The 18,444-nt window shown below is 30.1% G+C and overlaps 3 protein-coding genes across 5 annotated transcripts; 1 reads left to right on the top strand and 2 right to left on the bottom strand.

Moving 5' to 3' along the window:
• The first annotated feature begins 1,427 nt into the window (after positions 1-1,427).
• LOC101211039 (chromatin accessibility complex protein 1) lies at positions 1,428-4,365 on the top strand. 2 transcript variants are annotated; one of them, XM_004149491.3, is made up of 4 exons: positions 1,428-1,923; positions 2,055-2,139; positions 3,954-3,995; positions 4,113-4,365. In XM_004149491.3, the coding sequence occupies exons 1-4, from the start codon at positions 1,456-1,458 to the stop codon at positions 4,184-4,186; spliced, it is 669 nt and encodes a 222-aa protein (XP_004149539.2). In that variant the 5' UTR covers positions 1,428-1,455; the 3' UTR covers positions 4,187-4,365. The 2 variants fall into 2 exon arrangements, with proteins under 2 accessions (XP_004149539.2, XP_031743864.1); XM_031888004.1 differs by lacking the exons at positions 3,954-3,995; positions 4,113-4,365 and adding an exon at positions 2,240-3,372.
• Positions 4,366-4,940: 575 nt separating this feature from the next.
• LOC101211289 (syntaxin-71) lies at positions 4,941-8,159 on the bottom strand. 2 transcript variants are annotated; one of them, XM_011658918.2, is made up of 9 exons: positions 7,706-8,156; positions 7,494-7,619; positions 6,501-6,666; positions 6,325-6,410; positions 6,075-6,143; positions 5,891-5,935; positions 5,751-5,813; positions 5,408-5,484; positions 4,941-5,330 (listed from the first exon to the last, which is right to left on the bottom strand). In XM_011658918.2, exons 1-9 carry the CDS (start codon positions 7,859-7,861, stop codon positions 5,318-5,320), a joined length of 801 nt encoding a protein of 266 aa, XP_011657220.1. In that variant the 5' UTR covers positions 7,862-8,156; the 3' UTR covers positions 4,941-5,317. The 2 variants fall into 2 exon arrangements, with proteins under 2 accessions (XP_011657220.1, XP_031743863.1); XM_031888003.1 differs by lacking the exon at positions 5,408-5,484 and having other exon boundaries at positions 7,706-8,159.
• Positions 8,160-11,807: 3,648 nt separating this feature from the next.
• On the bottom strand, positions 11,808-12,578 carry LOC101211539 (protein transport protein Sec61 subunit beta). Its single transcript, XM_004149493.3, has one exon. It carries the CDS (start codon positions 12,439-12,441, stop codon positions 12,112-12,114), a length of 330 nt encoding a protein of 109 aa, XP_004149541.1. The 5' UTR covers positions 12,442-12,578; the 3' UTR covers positions 11,808-12,111.
• Between the last annotated feature and the right edge of the window lie 5,866 nt (positions 12,579-18,444).

The following is an 18,444-nucleotide window of genomic DNA, read 5'->3' as shown; positions in this document are numbered from 1 at the left end:
TTTTTTTACAAAAACACTCACATTTATCACTTAGTTATTCATGTCAATTCTCTCACTTATTTTACTATAATTATTACCCGTTCAACTCAAGTGAGAGTTAGGTGCCCTTTGAGAGGTGTTGATTTATAAAAGGTTAGCGTGTATGATAATCCTAATATTATCACAAAATTAGTGTTATGATGATACTCATTTGAAGGAAGGATTATTATATAGTGTTGATAATATGCGTTTAAAGGAAGAATTATAATAGTTTGTGTTATGGTTTTTTTTAATGTATATTCAATAAACAAATTTAATATATTTATTTTAATAAATCATATTAGGTAATTTCAGCCATAAAAATTTATCTTTTTTTAAAACAAAAGTTATTCAAGGTCTTTTAATTTTCTTGTGCTTAAAAAAAACCAGAGTTTACTAGTAACTTTCTATTTTGCATTTTATATTAAAATTATTTTTTTACAATATTTTACAATATTTAATAAATTTAGTGTTTGTTTTTCCCTTAGGCTTTCAATATTAAATAAAATTGAAAATTCTAGTTAAATTATAATTTTAAAAATAAAAACAACCCTTTATTTTTATTTTTTTTTAATTTCTCCAATTTTGATCCAATAAAACAATAGTAAAAAATGATAACAAATTATGGAAGCTTGTATACACAAATAATGTTTATCAACTTAATTTTAATTTTAAAAAAATAAAAAATCTTAATCATTTTGTTATTTTTGAAATTAAGTCATGTTTTTTAACTATGAGAATAGAATTAATAACCAAAATTTAAAAATAATAATAATAACAACAAGTTTTTAAAAATTTTATTTCTCTTAAAATTTCAACTTAACTTTTTAAAATATTTGTAAAATAGGTAACTAGTTAATAAATAAATCTTCTAAGCTAAATTTTTATAAAAAAAAACAGAAATAAAAACCAAATGATGATTATTTGTGTGAAGAGTCTAAATCTTTTACTTTCTATTTTTTTTAAAAAAATCTTATAAAATTAAGTTTTATAAACTTTTTTTTTAAATTTTAGTATCCACTCTCTATTAATATTTAAAAATACAATACTGAGTTTAAAAAACCAAAACTAAAATTTTAATCCTTTTCTAAGATAGAAAAATAAAATTGTATATCCTTTTTTAATGTCTTTACAAAAATAATAATAAAGTTGTGAAAATTAAAAAATAAAGACAAAGAAGGTGGGTTATGGGAGGTTGAAATGGGATAGGAGGATTAGGCCCAAACAAGGAGTGGGCTAAAGCCCACTCTAATACTCCATGAACCCCTCCCAAACAGCCCGTTAGTTTTTATCACTGACAAAACGTCCCACAGTGATTGTTATTCTGGGAAAGTGTATGGGCCATACGGATAGGCCCAAAACGTGAAAAAGAGTAAAATCCATGGAGAAAAAGGACCCAACGTTTCCCTAATTTTCACAAACAACCAAACATTAACAATGGCATCATCCAAAAAATCAAGTACGGAAGCGAAGAGCAAAGAAGTGGGAACCTCCAAGCCATCCCCCAAAGCCAAGACCCACAACAATGCCAGAAATTCCGACAAGGATATTTCTAAGAAGAAGAAGAAGAAGAAGAAGATTAGCATTAGCATTAGCACCAACAATGGCTCCGTCAAGGACAACCACGCCTTAGCTGTTTCTGCTCCAGGAGCCTCAGCCTCTGAGGACGCCGATGCCGCCGATGAAGACAAAGCCGAAACCACAAGTAGAAAATCTAATACCTCCAAATCGAAGAAAGTTAAACGGAACCATGCCAAGGAAGAAGATAATCGTTATGCCGCAGAAGAAGAAGCCGAGGAGAAGATTTATAAATTCCCTATGCATCGGATCAAGAAAATCATGAGGGATGAAAATTCTGATTTGCGTATTAATCAGGAAGCTTTGTTTCTCGTCAACAAAGCTTCGGTAAGCATTTAAACACCATCACTAACGCACGAACGCACCTAAAATTGTCCAATTTTAGCTCTATTGAAGAATTAGGTATTTTTCTTATAAAATTGGGTTTTCTGTGTCTGTAAACTTCTTAATTGTTGCAGGAGATGTTTCTCGTACAATTTTGCAAAGATGCATATGCATGTTGTGCTCAGGATCGCAAGAAGTCTCTTGCTTACAAGCATCTATGTAATGTTTCTATTCTCTATTTTATTGTTATATGTTCCATGTTCATTTGCATCTCTTGCATGAACTCATACGGTTTTTCCTTTTTTGCCTTTCTTGTCAGTTTTCTATAATGAAAGTTAGACCTGTGAACATATTTAAAAAAGGGTCAAACTTGGACCTGAAAACAGTTGATTGGATTCCAGCTCCACTATCTTTCATGGTGATGACGGGGCTTTACCCTTTTATAATCGAAACTGTTAACATGATGGTGATCTAATGTCATGATGGTCATAGTTTAACACGGATTGTGACCTTAGATTTAGGTTACAACAATTACTTGGTCAAGGGACTTGAATTATGTTGTAGAGGAGTACCGGCTTATACTATCATAACAAATTTCTACAGCGGCTGAATCCAGCCTTTCGATAAATCATTTCATTAAGCTACATTATGTCTGGCTGGATGATTTACTCACCCTAGCTATGTCTAGCGATAGGTCCCCCAATAAGTTCACATGTACGAGGAGGAACAATAAATAAGCAGTGGTAGCAAAGTTGATAAATTTGATACTTGAGATAAATATAAATTGATTGTGGAGGGGCACTGTAACTGTTATCAGTAGTCTTTCTTTTGGACAACTTCAAGTTAGGTGGCAAGGGGACAGAAAAAGATAGAGGATTGGGGAAGTATGTATTTGGGAGTCGGAAAAGGGGAAGGCAGTGTGAATTTCAATTTGGATCAGGAGAGAAAGCAAAACTCGTGGATCCCTGTTAGGCCTCGAGTGCTGAAGACATATGTGAGGAAGGGCATATTGGGCAAAGGGAAGGAAAAACAGATACATTAATGAGGGAAGGTGGGATCCTGCATGTACTGATGTCAAGAGGCTGATACGTAGGGGAATAAGGCATTTGTGGAAAGGGCAGCTGATATTTTGATGGCATTTATTCACTGGCGTGGGGGAGAAACAGCTTACTCCTGGAGGCCCTGAGTTTTCTTGATTCGTTTATGTTGTTTGGCTATCCTTGCTTATTGTTCTCTTTGGATTACTAGAGAGAAGGAAAACTCGTACATCTGTTCCTTTGTTTTCTTCTGTTAACCACTAATACATAGCAAATTCAGATCTCTCTCATCTGGCTAGGCAATTTTATCGAGACGATGCTGAAATTTTGATGTCTTTTGTTTTACTTATTGTTTCATTTTATCTGCTATTACTATTAGTTTCAATTGTGAGAACTCAGAGGATACTTTTTTTTATTGATTGACCACATTTTGATGGTGGGGAATGTGGGAGGTTGGAAAGGGAAAGAAAGGCCTTTTCTTCTTCCCCGACCAGAGTAACCTATCTAGGTATAAACATATGAATGGATAGTTCTGGAACCATGAGCTCTCTTCTATTAAAATTGGGAGACAGAAAAAGAAAGCCCTGCTTCTTCAAGTTCAAAATAACTGGGAAACAAAACATTTATGCATTGAAAATGAAATGTTAATCCTTAATCTCCATTTTTTCTATTTCTTGTTTGAGCATCACTGAATTTCTAGGCATGTACAGTTTTCAAAATGTTCAACTCAAGTGTGTCTAGCAAAACTGCCATACTGAGTTTAGGCCAATCAATGGTAATTGGCATATAATTCCTCCCTTTAAGATTGGAGATGTAATTTTCCACCCCCACAGTTGTACTAAACAAATGAATATACCAGAATATTTCCTCCCATAGATCAAATGTTTATCCTGCTTGGAATCAAAACTAAACAATTTGCTTCCATGCAATTACCAAACCATTGCTTTAGATGTATTTTCTTGGAAGTAGTAGTAAGATTCTCCTTTGTTGTTGCAGCATCAGTAGTTTCCAAAAGGAAGAGATACGACTTTCTTTCAGGTATATACAACGTGCCTATAACATAATTCTTAAATACTGCTATTATTGGAATGATGCTTCATCTCTAAACCAAAAGACACCTTATAAAACATCACAAATGTTCTTTTTCATCTCCAGATTTTGTTCCAGAGAAGTTAAAATTTGAAGATGCGTTAAAGGAAAGAAGCATGGCAGAATCAGGAAAGGACTAGGCTTCTCGATATTTTAATTTGAACATTTCATCTTGTTCTGTGGATGTGTTGTATATTTAGGTATGTCAATGTGAATCTAAGGAAGTTAGATACAACATACAACATACATTTTTTTAAAACTACGTACCTGTAACATGTTTATTGACATCTTAAATCTAATCTAACAATCCATTCTAACATGATTATTCTTATATACACACACACACATACATACATGATTTACTGCTAAAAAGATTAATCAGGTAAGTGTGCCATATTTTGACGATTAGTTCAGTTATTCTACGAGAACATTTGCAATTTCTTCCCACTATTTGTGTTTGGTTAGGTATCTGCCCTTTTCTTATTGATGTTGAGTTGAAAGTTCATTTATTTTCCAATTTCTTGTGTTCTTTAAAGGGAAAAAAATGTACCGTAATTATTTTTAAAGTTTACCTTTTTTATCCTTCATTTTTAAGGATAAGTGTGTTTGCATATCTGGAAATAGGTGCACAATCTGAGTTTTCAAAATGTAATTTTTAGTCTAATTTTAAACGTATTTTTCAAAACATGGAGTTTAAAAAGTTACATTTTTAAAATTTAAGAATAGAAATTCATAAACTAAAGCATTTTTCATAATTATATTGTGCCACTACGAATTTTATACTCTAGTAAGGATAAACTTAATGTCAACCTTTATTTTATTACTTCTATGCTAAATTAGATGAATTTAGTGAAAAATTGAGCATGTAGCAACAAGTGTTAAACAAGTTAAAAGTTCAATGAAATTGAAAGTTTTACAAAGTTCAATTTCTTTTCATGTAAACATTATTGTTCCAAATCTATTTACTCCAAAAGCAGAAAATAAGCACACATACAAAAAAGAAAAAAAAGAAAAAAAACCATTATATATTTATACTTGACTTCCCCCAACAACAAATTTACAAATCTCAATAAAGCTAAATGAAAATGGGGGATATATATTTTACAATAAACCCATGAAATGAAATTCTACACAAAGCTGAAAAGATCATCAAAGTGCGGTGCATAGTATTGAAGTTGATGAATGCTCCTCCTCCACGTTTACCATATTTACCTTGTAGCTCAACATCATCCCATTTTTTAACCAATGAAACAATAACCTCTTAAATCAACTCAACTCAATATGCTGCACAAACATGCCAAGTTTTAGCAAACAGTCACAATTTTTTTCTTATCATATTTGTTAATAGAAAGAGAACTCACTTGTACAAGTAAGAAGCAATTCCAAGAATTACACAGAGAAGAATGATATCAATGCAAAAGTTTTGGCTACTTCTCACCTTTAAATTCAAAATCAAATACAACAATCAGTCCAAGTATTTGTTAATATAGTACCATGTCAAATAATTTGCAAATATGACAAAATTTAGGTTTGGTTCTCAAAGCTCATCGATCATGAACTATATCACTGCTAGAAGTCTATCATCAATAATAAATTTTCTCTATATTTGCGATTCTTTATGAATATTGTCGTACACTTAATTATTATCCTTAAAACAAAAACAATTTGGTTTACTACTTGTTTGCAAAACAATATTAGTTTTACCTCATAGAGTGTTTCCTTGAGCCTAACATTGGTGTTTTTAATCTCGTCAGTCACCTTGTCCACCTGTATTTGTCGTTGAAAACACAACCAGCTAAGACTAAGACTCTAATCTTCATCAAACAAATAATCTAAAACTCTACCTTAGAGTCGATCTCGTCGATTAACGGAACTTGCCTGTCCAATTCCTGGTCAAGTATAAAACCAATTAGCTAGACGACGACTCCTAAAGCAAATAAATTAACCCCCAATTTGTATATCTTTTCTAGCGGGTTTAATCACCAATCAACTCAAAAGTTTAAACTATTGGGTTTTAAAGATGTTCACCTCGTTCATATCATGAGCTAGATTTTTCAGCATGTCCAAACCTTCGGATATGACATCAAGACCTTGGTCCTACAAAGATCATTACCAAACCGATAAATCATTGGATTGGAAGTACATTAAAAAAACTAGGTTTGCTCTAAGTTTAATTCATTCTATTCATGTTTGATAGTTTACGTGTTGAGTCTATTGCAATATAAAATGAGGTTTGGAACTAATTCTCCTAACAAAAATGGTAAAGAAACTCACATGCCTGTTTCATCTTCCGCATTTCATACTCATTTCGAAATTGACTCGATTCTTCACTTTGCTGGAAATACTCGCTCTCGAAGTTTCCATCTAAACTCGGGTCGTAAACAATCAAATCCGAACAACAAACATGTCTCTCGTTTTTTGCTTATTTAAAAAGTAAAAAGAAGACATGAAAACCTGATGATGAATCAAACTTGATATTGTTAGATGAGGAGGAGGAGCCCCATCCTCCAGAATGTTTGGCTCCTGAGGTATTCCCATCTGGTATGGCTTTAATCTTCTCTTCTAGTGCAAGAACAAGATCATCTCTGACCTCCAGCTCTTCTTTTGGAACCCCTTTAACCTGTATTCATTACACATAAGCAACAACATTCAGTTGAGTATTTGTTCCATAACGGAAAAGTTTTAAAAAGTTGTGAGATCCCAACTTATTTAGATAGAAATGCTTGAAGTTTGGATGTGCTAATTCAATGTATTTCCTTTTTGCTAGATTGCGAGTGGGGAAAGGGTGTGAGTTAAATAAGTTTGTGAGAGAGTGACATCGTGAATTTTCACATGGTAGGTTGTTTTTTAGCGGAGGTGAAGTTTCATACATAGATGTGTGTTCCATAGTTTGATTGTTTTCTTTTATGGTTATTCGGTAGAGAATTCAAATTTTTGTTTATGCTTTTATATTCCCTGAATTCATATTCTGTTCCTAAAAACTGCTTTTAGATTCAATAATAAAATAATGTAAATCCTGAAAACATCTTTTGTAATGTTCCTGGTCCAAGATTCGAATTTCATATTTCTAACTTAACTAGATTAGGTGATCTTAATATTATAATATTGAAAATAATAATTATACCATTTTTTTATAACATAAATCATATTCATAAATAAATCAATAATAATTTATTTTCAACTAAATAACAGTTAGTCAAATAAATATATATATATACATATATATCAAACACAACATTTTAAACAATTAATTGAAATTTGAATTCTGAAATTTATGAAATAAAACTTGAATCCTTTTTGTTTGTTTATAAGTTTTTATATAAAACAGCCCTTAGTTTCTCATTTAATTTCAAGTTTGTCCTAAACACATTCATGGAAAACGAAAGAAGCAGAAAAGACAAAGCCCTAAAATAACAATAAACAAAAGAGTAGTGGGGGAAAACGGACCTTCTTGTGAGCCAATTTACGAAGCTTAGGGACTTCATCCATCAATCGAGCCTTCTTCCGTCGAACCTCAGCGTTCATCGCAACAGCAGCAGCCCTATTCGTCTCAGTTGAAGCAACCTCAGATTTCTAATACGAAATGAATGCCTTAAAAATCAATAGGAAGGATATAATAACAATACACAATAAGAGAAGGTTAATGAAGAAGAAGAAACCTGAAGAGCGGCGTGGATTTCGAGTTCGACGGCGGCGAAGAGGCGAGCGAAGGCATCATCACCATAAGCATTGAGCTCACGCTGTTTCTCGACATCATACTTGTCGTATTTCTTGCAAATGGAATCGACTCGGAAGATGATGTCGATTACAGTCATTTTGATTATTTGGGATGAAGAAGAAGATTGAAGAAGAAGCAGAATACAAAAATGGGCTCAACATCATTTCTTGTTTGTTTTCTTCCTTTCTTTCTGAGACGTTCACCGTAGAAAGCGCTTACGAAGATGGAGGACCAACCAAACCAACCATAGGATTTAAAAATAGAGAAAACTCTAATATCCTCCATCTTAATCATAACCCAAACATCATTCAAAAATCTCCAAAGGATCACAACCTTTTATATATTTTGTTTTATTTATTTAGATCTCGGTTTGAGAGAAACTACAATCAATTTTCCAAAAGATGTTCAATTTGAAAGATATCAAACTTTTAATTTTGCACAATTTCTTCCTTTGGTACATTAAAGTTGTTTTGGTCCCTAAATTTTAGTTCTAATAACATGTCCTTGTTTACTACAGCAATTAAATTCTTTTTAGTTTTATGTCATTAACTATTGGATTTTTTTTAAAAATAATGTAAAATTTGAAACATATATCAAAAATAGGGTGGATGCAAAACTATTTTAAAAAATAGTTGTTTTGACGTGAAGTCGTGTACGGTACACGACTTCCATGCAACCTTACATATTCTATTTTTTCCTTATTTTTATATTTATACTACATTGGGCCCCACATTTTTTAATTTTTTCATTATTTATATACGTGGGTCCCACACACTTCACTTTTTCTCATTATTTATATATACATACTCACATATAATATAATATATATATTATGCATTCAAACTCTAAAAATATCTTTCTTTATTAAATTAATTAATTTTTTATTTTTTTTATATATATTTAAATATCACAATCTTCAATCTTCAATTTTTCTTATTAAATTCATTTTCTACTTGAATTTAAATTTTTCTTAATCAAAATTACACATATCATCTTTTCCAATTTTTAATTTTTTTAAAAAAACTCATATATTAACAAATATGTTATTAAAAATATATTAAACAAATTAAAAATAAAAATAATAATAATAATTTATATATATATATATATATTATATATATATATATATTTAATATCTCAATCTTCAAATTTTCCTATTAATTCATCTTTTCTAATTTAATTTAATTATTTCTTAACCAAAATTATATATATCTTTTTCTAATTTTCTGTTTAAAAAAACACATATATTTACCAAATATGTTATTAAAAAATACATTAAACAAATAAAATAATAATAGTAATTGAAAGAAGTTGAAACGTACTCTAAAAATAATAATAACAATAAATTTGCAATTCAAAATTATCCATTAAGTTTTTAAATTTAATTTGTAATAGAACCAATTCTTGTTTTTTTCCTTTTACCATAAACATGAATTTCTTTTTATTCAATTATCAATGTGTGTGGCTTCAAGTGTTATTATTATTATTTTTTTTATTAATTTTAACTTATCTCAATTATTATTATTACTCTTTTAATTTGTTTAATATATTTTTAATAACATGTTTGGTTAATATATGAGATTTTTTTAAAAAAATTGAAAATTGGAAAAAAAATATATGTATAATTTTGATTAAGAAAGAATTAAATTAAATTAGAAAAACGAATTTAATAAGAAAAATTGAAGATTGAAGATTGTGATATTTAAATATATATAATGAAAAAAATAAAAAAATAAATTAATTTAATAAAGAAAGATATTTTTAGAATTTGAATGTATAATATATATATTATATTATATGTGAGTATGTATATATAAATAATGAGAAAAAGTGAAGTGTGTGGACCCACGTATATAAATAATGAGAAAATTAAAAATGTGGGGCCCGTAGTATAAATATAAAAATAAGGAAAAATAGAATATGTGGGGTCCACTGCATGGAAGTCGTGTACGGGTACACGACTTCACTATATGTTTAACTATTTTATCTCTAAACTTTAGTGTGTACAAATTAGTTGTTTAATTATTTCAATTTTAGAGATTCTGATTTGAAAATGCAAATATTAAATGGTCACATACTAAATTTGTTGGGCCAAACTTCTACAAAATTAAAAATACTAAGATTAAATTAAGTTTAAGAACCCAATTTTGTTAAAGATTTGAAATATAAAATAGCATATTTAAATAAATGGAATGGAAAAATGTATATCCTCTTGTACTTCATCTTTCCAATCTCTCTTCCCCTTCCTGAAAGAAAGGGAAAGATTGGACCCAAAAACTCCCTCAACCCAACCAATGTTATTTAATCCAGCCATGAGACCAACAGGGCAGAACTGTAAATCTCCCTCAATAAATTAATTTTCAACCCCTTCTCATTTTCTTTTTCTCCTATGAATCTTTGATTAATTTTAGCTGGTTGAGAAACCTAATATAGATGTTCATACTTCTTATAATATAGATAAATTATTGATATCCAAGTCCTTTTATCTTCTCCTATCATAATGGATCCGTGTTTAGCCTAGTTATAATATGTTGGTGACCGTCGTATTTGTCAAGTCCATCCAAAGAAAAGGTAAATTAACCTTCAGCCCTGCATCCTGCAGTTGTAAACTCTAAATTGAGATTGAGATAAACAATTTCTCAGGTTTTCTTAGTTGCTAAACATATTCAAACAGTGGTTGAATTAAAGTGAATCCTAAAAAGGAAGGAAAGTTTTATTCAATAATCGTTAGTTGTGGATTCAAAAATAAGACCGCCACACAATGTGTCTATCTCGTAAAAATAGCTGGTTGTGGATTCAAATATACTCGATACCAACAATTCGGTAAGCAAAAACATTGAACAGATACTAAAACATTATTCTCATACATCTAAACTATTTCCTTCAGCCAGTGTACCTTAAAATGAAGTTAGAATATGAACTTTGTCAGTCACAATCACACAACTAAACCTTTAACAGAAAATCAAATGAAACAAAGTTTCAAATAACAAATTTCTTCCACTTGCCATCACATTCAATACAAAAGACCTTTCATTAGGCAATCTATTTATTTCTATGTGTCTTAACTTTTCAAAGATCCACCCAACCCATTGTTCCAAATGGATTGTTATTGTCTTACTAAGGAACGACTTCAGCCAACAAAACGGAAAAAGAGGTCCACACTCTCAAGTATCCAATGCTTGCAGCCTACAATTCCAATTAATGGAGCTCCATCAAGGTAATCACGGCCTTACTAACTCATGTGAAAGACAGAAAGTCTTATCCAATAGACTCGTTTCTTAAGAGTTGAAGCAACAAAGAGCTGAATCTCAACGGATTGTGGAAGCAAAACCACTTTGAGAAGCGACATTCAATAGACAGGTTTATTTACTCAATCTGAAACCAAAATGGACTCAACATAGACTACTTAATCTTTAATACATCTGTTCCTCACGAATTGCAGCAACAAAAAGCTGATTTTCAATAGGTCGTGGCAGCCAAACCACTCCGAGATGCGACTTACAATAGACTAGTTTACTTACTCTATCTGGAACCAAAATGATCTCAACATAACATAGACTACTTAATCTTCAATAGATAAGTCTCTCGCCGAATTGGTGCCCTAAACTGATGCAACAAAGAGCTAAATCTCAATGGTTAGTGACAACAAAACTACATTGCGTTGTGACTTAGAAACAAACAGGTCTCTTTAATAAATCTAAGAGCAAAACGGACGGTCAAATTATCCATCCTCTAAGCTCAATACCTTAACCTTCTTAACAATAGATGCCTTCATGCACACTTTCCACTTCACTCACTGGTAAAAAGCAAATGATAAAAAGGTAAAAACAAGAAATCCACAAATAAAAAGAATTTTTTGTTTTTTTTAGGAAGTCAGATTCTATCTTCTCAACTTTAATTCTAAGTAGAAATAACAAAATCAAACATCAGCTTTAATAAACGAATCTAATGTGTGAGTATCCATCAGAAAACGTGCAAAGTTTATTTGCTAATAAAGAAGAAACCATATATAGAATCCCCGCTAAATCATCCAAAACAAAATCGAGAAGAAATAGCTAATCATCATACCATATAAAAGCACAATTTTGAGTGAGATTAACTCAATACACAGACAAAAAGGAAAAAACTCTGCAATCCGCATCATTCACAAGAACTAGATTGATCCAAAGAGAAATTATCAGCTAAAGAGAACGACCTCGTTCCTTTTGATACGTCCACAACCGTGATGGAATTGAAAACTCAAGAAAGTAAAACGATTGTGAAATTTACAGAGAAACTTGAACATTTAATCTAGGAAACGAAAAGATCGGGAAGGGAAAAGGCACGGTAAACGAACTCAGCATAGAATTAAACACCAGCGGCGGATCGTGCACGGTAGAGCTTACCAAAGACGTGGAGGCCAGTGACGAAGCCGATGAAGCAGAGGCTCATAACGAGGACGACGGTGGGAGAAATCTTTAAGCCTGGAGCATCGTCGGTGTAGAATCTCAGCATGTTACCGCCGCCGCTTGATCCGCCGCCTACGAGTCCAGTAGAGGCGGAGGCAGAAGTAGAGCCAGGACGGCGGCGACGGAGGCCAGCAGTGGCCGCCGCAGAGCCGCGAGGAGCGACAACGCCAGGTCTAGCAGTAGAGCCAGAGGAGGTTGAGGATTGGGATTGAGAAGCGCCTCTGGCCATGGAATTGAGAATCGGAGAAGATGATCGGAAATATGTGAATTTGGGAGAAAAATCTGATCGGTGGGAAATTAAAAAAAGAAAACAAAAAGAAAGCCAGAAGCCTCAAAGACTATTCAACATTCAACCTTCAATAATACTGAATATTTCACCAAGATAATAATAATAATAATAATATCCATTGAAACATAACTATTAATTTAATTATCAAATTTCTATCCACATCTAAATTTTGTTATTAATTATCGAAGTTATCATAAATAAATATATATATATATTTTAACAATTTATAAAATATAATAATAATAACTTAAATAAGCTATGAAAATAACTTTAATTTGGTACGATACGTCGAAAACATCTTCAAATTTAAAAATCAATTAATTTATGTCTCCTCACCCAAGATTTTCTGAGAAATTTGATTCGTCGAGTTAAAATTGAGTTGATATTATATTTAATATTGAGTTCATGTTGTATTTAAACTTAAGTTGATGTTGTATTTTTTGTTGATTTCATGTGATGTGACTCTCTCCCGATTGGAGTCTTTGAAAGTTATTGGAGTCTTGAAAGAAAAACTTTTCACCAATAATTTAATAAATAATGTGATAATTTGTTATTGATCTCAAAATTTTTTATTCAACCATCAAAAAATTATTTTTTAAATAATGATGGTTGAAATTTTATGAATCCAAGGATAATTTTTTATGGTTGAAACTTTATGAATCCAACATTTAATTTTCTCTACAAATTGGAGTAGTTTTGTAATACTAATTATTAATAATAAAAAGAAAAGTGATTTACATTAAAAATGGGGAAGCAATTAATTAAATCTAACCAAATCTGAAGTAAATATTCAGTTGGATTTTTAATGAATAAATAATAATAAAGAATTATTCCTTTTGTCATTATTTAAATTTTATCACAAGATCTTGCCATATTTTTTATACACAGAACTGATGGATTCAAAATCTTTATTCTCAACATTAAAAAAAAATGTTAGATTGAGATGACAAATTAGATGTGAAAGGATAATTCCGATACATCTTTTTTCATTCTTCATATCTACTAAATTTGTTTAGATAAAACTTGGATAATTCATACTCCACCAACCTTCCTACAACCTCTTCAATTGCATTAAAGATGAGCGCACTCGAGATAAACCATCACCTGATGATGACTCAAACTCGAATCAACCCAATGCCTAATTATATAGTTCACAATGGTGATGATGATACCAATAATTTATTTCACAAAAATCTCACATTGGAATTTACACAAAACGAAGCAAATAATTTACATTTTGTTACCCGATGAGGAATCAGCACTAATTAAACTATTTATTAGCCTTTTACAAAAATATCGCAAAATTAGTAATTAATTGCATAAACGTTCCGCCTATACGCCGCTTCAATTCACCACCGCAGGCAACTGACGGGCGGCATCTTCGCCGAGAATTGATGAGCCGTGCAAAGGGCGAAGACGGCGCTTGGTCCGCTCGCGTGGATCGGTCGGCTCTCCGTCGCCAACGTAGTGAACTACAGCAACAGTGAGAAGAAGAACTCCCAAACACAAAACCGCATAGCAATGACGCCCCAATCTTCCGAGAATGGCGGCCAGCGCAGTCTCCGCCTCCATGAATTTTGGTTTGCTCCGGTGAGGAGAATTGGGAAGTGGAAAAGAGAGATTATATAAGAAAGATGCAGAAAAGAAGGGGTGAAGAAGATTGGGGGATTAGGGTTTTTGGGGGAAACGAAGAAAAATGGAGTAATGATTGAGAAATGGATAGGGATGAGGATTCCGGATTGTGATTACTGTGTGCTATGGGCATTTGTTTGGTGGGTCTCACAATTGCTGTGAATTTCTTTAGATTTTCAAAAATGCCATCGTCCCCATACCTTCTACAAATATCTAAACCCATACTATCTCTTCCCATATTATATTATTATCATTATCCCAATAATTTACCATCCAATCTCTCCAAACAAATATTGTAGAAAAAAATATTTATTGAAAATATTTTTAGTAAAATATAACAAGTATAAAATGATTTAATCGGTAAACTTCCAAAATTACATAACAAATTTTGAAAAAAAAAAAAGCAGTCCTTACATCCATAAATTACTATATATTTTCTTTTTATAAGTCTATGGATTATGATTGTTTTAATACACTCAAGGTTATGGTTGTTTTAATACATTCAAGTTTAGAGACTCAATTACACATTTAAATTTTTAATAACAATAATTGAGTTCTTAAACTTCTAAAAGTATTAAAATTGGATCACTCAACTTCTAATAATTAAAAAAATTGGACTTACACATTAACTGTTGAATGATTTTATTCAACTAATCTAATTTTGAATTTTAGATAAATTTTTTTATTTTAAATTTTAAAAGTTTAAATGTACAATTGCATCTGCACCATACTTTCCTCCTACTTTACCAACTTTACCATTGATTCCTGTAGTATTAGTTTTTTTTTTTTTTATGTACTTCTAAACTTATTAAATTACCAATTTGATGCTCATAACAATTATTGGGGTTTGTGTTTGACAATAAAGTAAATTATTTAATGTTAATAATGATTGGTGTGGTTCACTAATCCTATGGTCCAATTCTTTCTATTTTTTAATTTCTAGGCTACAAAGTATGAATCTCTCACTTCTTAATGATGATCGGTCTGAATGCCTTTTCAGAATTCTCTCCATCATTCTGAGATATTTTCTTTACACAAAAGTGGTCCTTTTAATTATAAGGGTTTTTCAGTTTGCCTAAAAAAAAATTAAAATTCCTATATAAATTATAACAAACATACAGTGCAACAAAAACTACATTCTATTGTAGTAGTTATTGGAATCATACTAGGGAAGAAAAAACTATGGCAGAAGGTGAAAATTCACACTTTTGGCCAGAAAAAAAATATTGTTTTCATATTCTTCATTCTTGTAACAATTATTTGTTGTCATACAACGTAAAACATGAAATAATTATACTTTTTTATGAATTTATTAAAATAAATTTTAATAAAAAAAACTCTCTCAAAATCTCAAAACTCTCTCACGGCTTTGACTCTCTCAATCTTTCAAACATCTAATTCTCTTCGAAAACGTCCGCGCAGACTGTAGCCACCTAATTTTATCCTACATATTTGAAAAATTGCAATAGATGACTATTTTAGCAATAATAATTAAGAATATAACAACATTTTAAAAAATTGCAAATATAGCAAAACTATCATAAACTTGTATCGCTGATAGACTTTATATGTTATATCAGTGATAGACTAATATTTGTAACATGGTCTATCAGTGATAAACTTATATCATTAATAGAATTTGACAAATTTTGCTATATTTGTAAATTTTTTAAAATTGTGCTATATACTTAATTAATTTGAATTTAATTGCTAAATTTACAATTATCCCTACATATTTTTTTATCATTTTCTTAAAAGAAAAAATATAATTTTCTATATAATAATATTTGTTATTTCTTTTAGGAAACAAAAACGAAAATCACTCTAGTAATACCACATTTTTCTTCTTTGTATTCTTTTTTAAAAAAAAGTGAAATTAATAAACTCTCATTAACTCATTTTTAAAATAAATAAATAAATAAAATCTTCTTTTTAACTCATTTTAGATAGAAAAATTATTAGTTTGTTCTATGTAAATTCTTTTATTTTAGAAAAATATAAATCATTTTACTTTTACAAAATCCCATAATATTTCATTTTAGGAAAAAGTAAATAATTTTTATTTTACAATATCCCATAATATTTCATTTATTAAAAAGTAAATCATTTTTTTTTACAAAATTTCATTTATTTCATTTTAGGAAAAATTGAAATTTACTTTATTAATATAATATCAAATTTTGATTTTATTTTTGTTATCTTTTCCTAATTTGTGGTACACTCGGGTCCATAAATAGGGACCCTTGTCATTTACAAATATGAGGAGAAAATTTTCTTACAAAAGTCTCTAGAGAGAAAGTTATAAATTTTTTTAGAGAATCTCTACCATTTAGAAGATAAACGCCCTCAAAAGGTAGTTTATTTTATTTCATAACATTAGTATCTTCACTATTTATGTTTTTTCTTTTGTTTTGTTTTGTATTTTTTTTACTTCTCTTTAGCAAATCAAATCTCGTCAAAATAGATTTTGTGATAGGTTGCATGTGGTAGGGATTTACTCTCCCGGATCCACACCTCACCCACGAGTAGTTTTAGTTGAGATCTGATTTTTTTTTCTTTTTTTCCTTAAAGATAAAGATAAAGAAAAATATAATTTATATTTTTTTTTGCTTCCTTTTACTTTTATTGTTTTTTTCTTCTCTCTAAAAAAACAGAGAAAAAGAAAAAGACAAGATTTTTTTTTTTGTAAACATTGATCTTTATATTTTTTTAAAATATATATAAAAAAAAGAAGATTACACGTATATTTAAATTTCTTATTATTATTATTAATATATCTATTATTTATTGTTGACATTTTTTTATATTACTGTTTTTTTAACTTCATTTTTTTTTCTCTTTTAACCTTTTTATTATGAGTATTACTTTTTATATATACTTAAAACCTATTATTATTAGTTTATTTATATAATTGTTGTTTTTTTTATTATTATTATCGTCATCATTATAATTATTATTATAGGTTGGGGCAAGGCAACTTATCGCCACACCTTTTTAATTTTTTTATTTCTTCATTCCTTTATTTCTTTTCTTTTTGTTATTTATTTATTTTCGTTGTCTACGGTTTCTATTTATTTTTACTTATTTATTTTAACTTATTTTCCTTGCATGCATAATAATTATTATTATGTAGTATTAAATTTATGAATACTTTTTACACTTTACAATGTTATTACGGTATTTGTATCAATTATTTTTTTCTTTTTATATCATATTTATCTTTACATTTTATCATCCAAAAAAAATCCAACCATAGAATTAGAAATATATGGGAGTAAGTTATTTCTAAATTCTTGAGGTGAGAGAATCGGTTCTTTGGGAGTCCAAGATCAATTTCTAATATTTTTTAAAAAATAAAATCTTATCTTATTTGGTTAATCCACCGTGTGATATATTTGATTTCATTTGTGCATTGTTTCCTATTGACACTAAACTTGAAAGTCTCTCTTAAATTTTCTTTTTTTTTAACCATTTAAAAAAAATTCTTTAAAACTATCCTTTTAAATTTTCTTTTTAAAAAAATCTATATTTCATAAGTTTTCCCTAATCAACTTTTTTAATATCTCACTTCTATTTAGCTAAAAAAATTTCTATGATGGAATCTAGGAAATTTAGGAGTCCGATTTCCTAGAATTCTTAAGGTGAGGGATCACATCTTTGGAAGTCCGAGATTTGATCCCAAGAAAAAATAAATTTAATCAATGTTTTTAAAAAAATCTTTATTCAAAGACTAGTCTACGATAGATTTTGAGAAATTGTAATATTTTTTCATTTTCTTAAGGTGAGAAACTTTCCGTAAATATGTAGTCTTAATTAATTGAATATTATTCCACTTATTTTATGAGATAATTGCTTCAAATATTGGAGCAATGAGAGGTGAAATAAGACATTAGTTTAAAAATAAATTAAAAAACATTTTCAATTCAAGATTTAAAATTTGGCTATCATTTATCTAAATGACTTTTGAACTCAACTCAATTTTTTCGCAGACCATTTTTTTTAATTGTTTACTTTATTTCGGTGTCCAATCACACTGTAAAAAAGATTGATCACTTCTATTTTCTTCTAAAACTAGCTCTTTTGAGGACGACGGTCGCTCTGCGTCGTCTCGGGCACGTGACGACACAGATCATCGAACGTCGAACACTGCTGACCATCTTCGAACGCGACTGACCATCTCCGAACACACAGATCATCGAACGTCGAACACTGCTGACCATCTTCGAACGCGACTGACCATCTCCGAACACCCTCAACCACTCCAAACGCGATCGACCTTATATGAACGTTGTAGATACCGTATTTTGTCCT

This window comes from Cucumis sativus, chromosome 6, assembly GCF_000004075.3.
Source record: "Cucumis sativus cultivar 9930 chromosome 6, Cucumber_9930_V3, whole genome shotgun sequence".
NCBI lineage: Eukaryota > Viridiplantae > Streptophyta > Magnoliopsida > Cucurbitales > Cucurbitaceae > Cucumis > Cucumis sativus.
This window is presented reverse-complemented; position numbering and strand designations above follow the sequence as displayed.

Bases quoted from the DNA above. Each gene is read 5' to 3' on its own strand.
- LOC101211039 (XM_004149491.3), top strand. From the start codon at position 1,456: ATGGCATCATCCAAAAAATCAAGTACGGAAGCGAAGAGCAAAGAAGTG. The intron at 2,140-3,953 runs GTAATGTTTCTA...TTGTTGTTGCAG, and splicing joins TCTTGCTTACAAGCATCTAT to CATCAGTAGTTTCCAAAAGG. The intron at 3,996-4,112 runs GTATATACAACG...TTTCATCTCCAG, and splicing joins GAGATACGACTTTCTTTCAG to ATTTTGTTCCAGAGAAGTTA.
- LOC101211289 (XM_011658918.2), bottom strand. From the start codon at position 7,861: ATGACTGTAATCGACATCATCTTCCGAGTCGATTCCATTTGCAAGAAA. The intron at 7,620-7,705 runs GTTTCTTCTTCT...ATTTCGTATTAG, and splicing joins AAATCCACGCCGCTCTTCAG to AAATCTGAGGTTGCTTCAAC. The intron at 5,936-6,074 runs GTGAACATCTTT...ATACTTGACCAG, and splicing joins TAGCTCATGATATGAACGAG to GAATTGGACAGGCAAGTTCC.
- LOC101211539 (XM_004149493.3), bottom strand. From the start codon at position 12,441: ATGGCCAGAGGCGCTTCTCAATCCCAATCCTCAACCTCCTCTGGCTCT.